The sequence below is a fragment of the Coregonus clupeaformis genome, chromosome 18 (assembly GCF_020615455.1).
Source record: "Coregonus clupeaformis isolate EN_2021a chromosome 18, ASM2061545v1, whole genome shotgun sequence".
NCBI lineage: Eukaryota > Metazoa > Chordata > Actinopteri > Salmoniformes > Salmonidae > Coregonus > Coregonus clupeaformis.
Genome location: NC_059209.1, coordinates 42,750,010 through 42,757,218, shown reverse-complemented (window position 1 = coordinate 42,757,218; position 7,209 = coordinate 42,750,010). Strand labels below are relative to the sequence as shown.

The 7,209-nt window shown below is 44.9% G+C and overlaps 1 protein-coding gene across 1 annotated transcript in view; it reads right to left on the bottom strand.

Annotated features, from left to right (window-relative positions):
- The window catches only part of LOC121587311 (calcium-binding protein 7), a 71,796-nt gene extending 67,907 nt beyond the window's left edge, over positions 1-3,889 (bottom strand). Inside the window, exon 1 of the mRNA XM_041904220.1 lies at positions 2,758-3,889. Within this exon, the coding sequence (XP_041760154.1) occupies positions 2,758-2,869 (112 nt within the window). The 5' untranslated portion in view covers positions 2,870-3,889. The remainder of the gene's footprint in view (positions 1-2,757) is intronic.
- Between the last annotated feature and the right edge of the window lie 3,320 nt (positions 3,890-7,209).

Genomic DNA, 7,209 nt, shown 5'->3' with positions numbered 1-7,209 from the left:
CCCACAATACTGAATATACTACCACAATACTGAATATAATCCCACAATACTGAATATAACACTACAATACTGAATATAACCCCACAATACTGAATATAACACCACAATACTGAATATTACCCCACAATACTGAATATAACACCACAATACTGAACATAACCCCACAATGGGAGATTTCTGTCACAGTGTCAGTGTTTTCTCATTGAGATGATTTCTCCACAGGGTTTTCTATATAATAGAGCTTATGTGTCTGCCACGGGCTTACATCTCAAGTGCTGTTCATATACAGTGCCTTGCAAAAATATTCATCCCCCTTGGCGTTTTTCCTATTTTGTTGCATTACAACCTGTAATTGAAATGGATTTTTATTTGGATTTCATGTAATGGACATATACAAAATAGTCCAAATTGGTGAAGTAAAATGAAAAAAAATAACTTGTTTCAAAAAATTATACAAAAATAAATAACGGAAAAGTGGTGCGTGCATATGTATTCACCCCCTTTGCTACGAAGCCCCTAAATAAGATCTGGTGTAACCAATTACCTTCAGAAGTCACATAATTAGTTATATAAAGTATGTGTGCAATCTAAGTGTCACATGATCTGTCACATGATCTCAGTATATATACACCTGTTCTGAAAGGCCCCAGAGTCTGCAACACCACTAAGCAAAGGGCACCACCAAGCAAGCGGCACCATGAAGACCAAGGAGCTCTCCAAACAGGTCAGGGAAAAAGTTGTGGAGGAGTGCAGATCAGGGTTGGGTTATAAAAAAATATACGAAACTTTGAACATCCCACGGAGCACCATTAAATCCATTATTAAAAAATTGAAAGAATATGGCACCACAACAAACCTGTCAAGAGAGGGCCGCCCACCAAAACTCACGGACCAGGCAAGGAGGGCATTAATCAGAGAGGCAACAAAGAGACCAAAGATAACCCTGAAGGAGCTGCAAAGCTCCACAGCGGAGATTGGATTATCTGTCCATAGGACCACTTTAAGCCGTACACTCCACAGAGCTGGGCTTTACAGAAGAGTGGCCAGAAAAAAGTCATTGCTCTAAGAAAGAAATAAGCAAACACGTTTGGTGTTCGCCAAAAGGCATGTGGGAGATTCCCCAAACATATGGAAGAAAGTACTCTGGTCAGATGAGACTAAAATTGAGCTTTTTGGCCATCAAGGAAAACGTTATGTCTGGCGCAAACCCAACAACTCTCATCACCCAGAGAACACCATGGTGGTGGCACCATGGTGGTGGCAGCATCATACTGTGGGGATGTTTTTCCATCGGCAGGGACTGAGAAACTGGTCAGAATTGAATGAATGATGGATGGCGCTAAATACAGGGATATTCTTGTGGGAAACCTGTTTCAGTCTTCCAGCGATTTGAGACTGGGACGGAGGTTTACCTTCCAGCAGGACTATGACCCTAATCATACTGCTAAAGCAACACTCGAGTGGTTTAAGGGGAAACATTTAAATGTCTTGGAATGGCCTAGTCAAAGCCCAGACCTCAATCCAATTGAGAATCTGTGGTATGACTTAAAGATTGCTGTACACCAGCAGAACCCATCCAACTTGAAGGAGCTGGAACAGTTTTTCCTTGAAGAATGGGCAAAAATCCCAGTGGCTAGATGTGCCAAGCTTATAGAGACATACCCCAAGAGACTTGCAGCTGTAATTGCTGCAAAAGGTGCCTCTACAACGATTAACCTTGGGGGGGGGGGGGGATAGTTATGCACGCTCAAGTTCTGTTTTTTTTGTCTTATTTCTTGTTTGTTTTACAATAAAAAATATTTTGCATCTTCAAAGTGGTAGGCATGTTGTGTAAATCAAATGATACAAATCCCCCCAAAATCAATTTTAATGCCAGGTTGTAAGACAACAAAATAGGAAAAATGCCAAGGGGGGTGAATACTTTCGCAAGCCACTGTAGATGCAGATACCCTTGCAATAGGGAAACATGCATGTGCCAGGATCAATACATACAAACATTAACAACAGTGATCTCTAACCCTTATCTGGGAGAGATAGTAGGAGCAACACCTTCTTACTAGAATATAACTGATGGTCAGTCACTAACTGGCAAGTCCACCATAAGACAATACAACATACAGGTGTGGCAACTCTACCTAAAATGACCATACATTAGAAATCAATCCAAACAATTTTTCTCAGTGATGAGATAAAACAAAATTGAATCTCAATTATCTGGGCAAATGGTGGATAGATTTGTAGCACTGTCTTTAAGAGATCATCTGTGGACATCCCACTCCTCTCACAATTCCCCTTTCACCTGCAAACACAACAGGCTTTAACCACTAATTGATGATCAAATACATGTATTAATTGATAACTTCTTAATTAGATCAACTATAAAGTTGAGGTAGCGAAGTAACTAATTATCTGTGAGTGACAATCTACAGTGTGTGGACGCTTCTCCAAACGGAATCGCACCTAGTCAACATGGTGAGGCAAGGGACTGATTGAAATGTGGACACTCTGAGCGACGCTGTCCGTGGTGTTGAATCTGGTTGCACTGATGGCGACTCAGTCTGAATGAACTCACACCGCTCGCTGGCCATTACCCTAACTAAAGATCTTGCTTCACCAAGTATGAATTGATAATGATTATGTCAGATGAAAGGCTACAGAATAGCTGCAGAGCTGGCAACAGAACCAGACCTGGCAACAGAACCAGACCTGGGAACAGAACCAGACCTGGGAATAGAAAAGGTAAACTCTCCTCCTCACCTTCCACCTCGTCCTCGGGCAGGTTGACCGGGGCTCGGTAGGCGAGCATGTCCGGGATGGTGCAGATGCCCCGGTACATCAAATTGGAGGTGATTGGATGCATGATAGGCATAGTTGTGGTGACGGTCTGGGGCTGCCACCTGTGCCCTGATCTTCATATAAGAGAGAGTTCAAGAGAGTTGCTCACAACTTTACCCCACTTTCAAAAAGGGTGCGGAGGATCAAGTCCATGAATAGAAATGAACAACTGTGGTCCCAGGTTGGAGAGTTAGGAGAGAGGAGAGTATACGTGGTAGCCTATCACCCCGTTCCTTGGTGAATGAACACAGAGAAGCCTAGTGGAGGATTTTTCTTTATATATAAACTTGAAGTTGTCACAGTATCTCCTTTTTATTTATCTGGATACTTGACGGTTATTTGATACACAAAATGTGAGATATATCTAGCCTGGGTTAAGGCAATTAATTGCCAAATATTGAGTTTAATTAATTGCCTAAATTGTCACACTTATACATGCTATTTGCTGAACAAAACTAAACACATCACAGTGGCACCATCTGCTGAGACACACCGCCAGTGAGATGTCAGTGCAACAAGCAAATCAAAAGGAACAGCGGTTTCTCTCACTGTGTTAGAGGAGAGACAGAAAAAGCCAAAGACAATGAAATCATTCAAAGATACTTAATCCGTTGTTTTAGTCCAGTCGTTCGTGCAGAGGTAGAATATTCGTTCATCTACTTGTTGGATCTCTTGGATGCGAGTTATTTTCTTGGCAGTCACTCTGTCCTTTTACCTTTCCATTGAGCTTTTAGTGATAAGATCCAGGTGAGAAACACAAAATAAATACAGACAGCATAGGAATCAAAAGTCCAAATGTACCTTCACTCAAAACACAAAAATTTAAAGCCACCGAATCATTAGAACATTCACTGAAAATAGCCTGTGCGTTCAGCGTGTGGGCACACTCGTTCGCCCTTATTTGGTCATTGGAACGTGGGCGCCTTTCCACCTCCAATTCACGCTTCGCTCCACAGGTGAGGAGACGCTCTGTGTGGATCTTGTGAACTGCAGCCCTGGCTCCTGTGTATAGTCAGCTCTCTCTCTCTCTCACACACACAAACACACACACACATTCCGTACCCTGACTCCACTGTGTGTGGCTCCCTCTCTCACTGCGTTCATTCTGTATTCCACACAGCGCGCGCACTAAATCCCGGTCTTGCCTGCCCGTAGCGACACACGTGCTCCCCCGGTACCACACAAACAATGAGAGCTGTGATTAATGACCACGAGCCACATCGTAGGATACGGATGATTTCTGCCCTGGCATCTCTCCTAATGGAAATTAATAGATTTTAATCTTAAGCCTTACATTACATACTCCAGACGTTATACACTGAACCGCCATGTGTGTCATTGTGTCTGTTGACCAGAAACCATCGAAGGTGAAGCCAGTAAATGAGTACAATTGAAATCATGCTGGTGGCTGTCATAATGCAGTAACAGTAAGTATCTCATTAAGTTGATAAGGATGAAAAATGTTTCTGGTTTTTCAGATAGGGGTTCTTGACTGGCTTGTTGTTGTATGGTTAATAAACTGCTGAGTGTTTTAAAAGATAAGTCACACACCCTTCCTTCCCAAGTGTGGCTGCTGAGGCTGAGATATTTGCTTAAGAATGGACAAGGGCATATACAGTATGTTAATTTGCTTTTGAAAACGTTTATAATTTCGCATCCTTAGCCCTTATCAACACTGCTGTGTGTGTGTGTGCGTGTGTGTGTGTGTGTGAGTGTGTAGGACATGGGGATGTGTGATACTTATTCCTCAGCCATGAAGAGTCGCCAGTTGCGCCAAATTGTTAGCTTTCGGTGGCACTGACTAAGATGCTTCAGGAGGGCGATCACGTGTGGTGCTGACTAAGATGCTTCAGGTCACGTGTGCTAGTAAGGCATGAGGTCCTGGGTTCGAACCTCAGTGAGAACAGGATGAAGTAGTACTCGCTAAGCAAGCAGCATGAGGTCCTTTTCAGTGTTTCTGTAATCTACATTTGCACTCAGCTCAACGCTGGGGGTCGCTATTGAGTAAGTTTGAGGGGTGAATGTAGCACATGAGGATTTGTGAAACTTACTCCTCAGCCTGAAGTGTCACCACTTGCGCCACCGAATTGTTAGCTTTTGGAACGTTGTCAAGGAGGGCGGTCACGTGTGTTAGCAAAGCAGAGGTCCCGAGTTCGGCCAGGTGTGCCGAATCTGGGAGGGAAGTGGTACTCGCTAAGCAAGCAATGTGATGCCCGTAACAGTGGTGCCGTGACCCGGATGCACAACTGGGCTCAGCTTGACGGCTGGTGTCGCTGTGTAACGAGTTTAAAGGGGCTGAGTGTAACAGAGTTAAAGAGCCGTACGCTCACTCCACAGCTAGCTTGAAATGGTACCTTTTGGGTGGCTCAAACTGTTGGAACGTTGTCAAGGAGGGCGTGTGTGAGTAAAGCAGAGATCCCGAGTTCGAGTCAGGTATGAGCTGAATCGGGGGGAAGTGGTACTCGCTAAGCAAGCAACATGATGCCCGTAACACTAGCAAGGCAGAGGTCCTGGGTTCCAGTCTTGGTGTAGCCTGAATTAAGAGGAAGTTGTACTCGCTTAATAAGCAGCGTGACGTCCTTTTCACATGAGTGTGTCTCTCTCTCCCGTTCTCTCGCCATTTCTCTCTCTCTCTCTGCTGCAACACAAATCCTTCAGTGAGGCATCTCACTCCTGACTGGGTTTGATCACATTGTTTGATCACACTGTGGTTGAAGCTATGTTGACGACTGTGGAGGACAGGGTTGGGTCAATTCCATCTAAACTCAGGAATAAAATTGAATTCCAACATGACCGCAATCATGGTGTTGTTTAGTTTCGTTTAACTCCTCTAATTGAAAAGTAATTACATTACATCAAATAAATCATGAGTATCCTGTTAAGGGTAAACTTTCACACAAACACACACACACATATACCTGTGAGACACACCTGACATCCTGTGGACCTCAATTGTCTTAATCCTTCCTCTGATCTCTCTCTCTCTCTTGCTCTCCCTCTCTCTCTCTCACCCTATCTCTCTCTCCCTCTTGCTCTCCCTCACTCACTCTCTCTCTACCTCGCTCTCTCTCCCTCTGTCTCTCTCTCTCTCCCTCACTCTCTCTGTCTCTGTCTCTGTCTCTGTCTCTCTCTCTCTCTCTCTCTCTCTCTCTCTCTCTCTCTCTCTCTCTCTCTCTCTCTCTCTCTCTCTCTCTCTCTCTCCCTCTGTCTCTGTCTCTCTATCTCGCTCTCTCACCCTGCCTCTATTCCTCCCTCCATACATCCCTTCCCCGTGTTAAATCAAAGGGCTGAGTAAAAACAACTCTCCACATCGTCTGTACCAACCAAGCCAGGTCTGTGACTCACAACACCCTTCCCAGAAGAAGCATTGAAAGCTTCTTTGGCATCCCCAAAAGGCTTCTCTGCAGCTACCACCTCCTCCTTATCCTCTGAAGGAGAAAACACATTGCACCGAGTGTTGGTCTGCCGGTTCGTCTGCCGTTTGTTCGCCGTTCGTTCGGCACTGTGTGTTTTAGGGACCAAAACACTCCGTCACTCTGTTCAGAGATGCTAAGTACTCTCGGCTGGCAAATGCTACCAGTGTGTCTGTGCCTTAAGAGCACAAACCTGGAGTCTCACACTTTTATGTTCACAAAGCAGCCTACCTAAAGTCCATTCGATAGGGAGGCATTGAGAAGGTCAGACTGCTTTGTGCTTCCAATAGACACTCAATAGCCCTGACGTTTAGAACCCGATGCAGTCAGGGCCTTCCTTTGTAAATGCAGGCATATAATGATTTCCCTTTCCTGTGCTAGAGAATATGTCTCCTACTGTTTCTCTCTGGTTCACCTCGATGTCAATGGTTTGGGGTGTCTGTCTGTCTCGCTGTCTGTCTCAGTGCTGGCACTAGATGGCAGTGTACCTACCCTCACTGCCCACACAACTCTCACTGCCTAAGCCCTCTCACCTATCTGAATTCCAAATTGACAACTAGACATTGAACCCCCAAAGCAGTTGTGTAGATGCGAGACACGGTTAGGTGCAAAAGAATAGATTTGGAATTCAGTGTATGTTGTCTGGTAGATGTTTCCCACATTGCTGACCCTGTATCAGCTCTTAGGAACAACTTCTTCCCACTCTGTGTCCATGAGTTAGGAGATACTGTAGCATAGAGACAAGGCATGGCTGGGCTGGGCTGGGAAGAACTAGAAGCTAAGAGATCCCATAGCATGGAACTGGGCTGAACTAAGGGGCTAGGGGAGCTGTCGGTAGGGTAGTTGAGTTAGGGGAGCTGCGGTAGGGTAGTTGAGTTAAGGGAGATGGGGGAGGGTAGTTGAGTTAAGGGAAATGGGGTAGGGTAGTTGAGTTAGGGGAGCTGGGGTAGGGTAGTTGAGT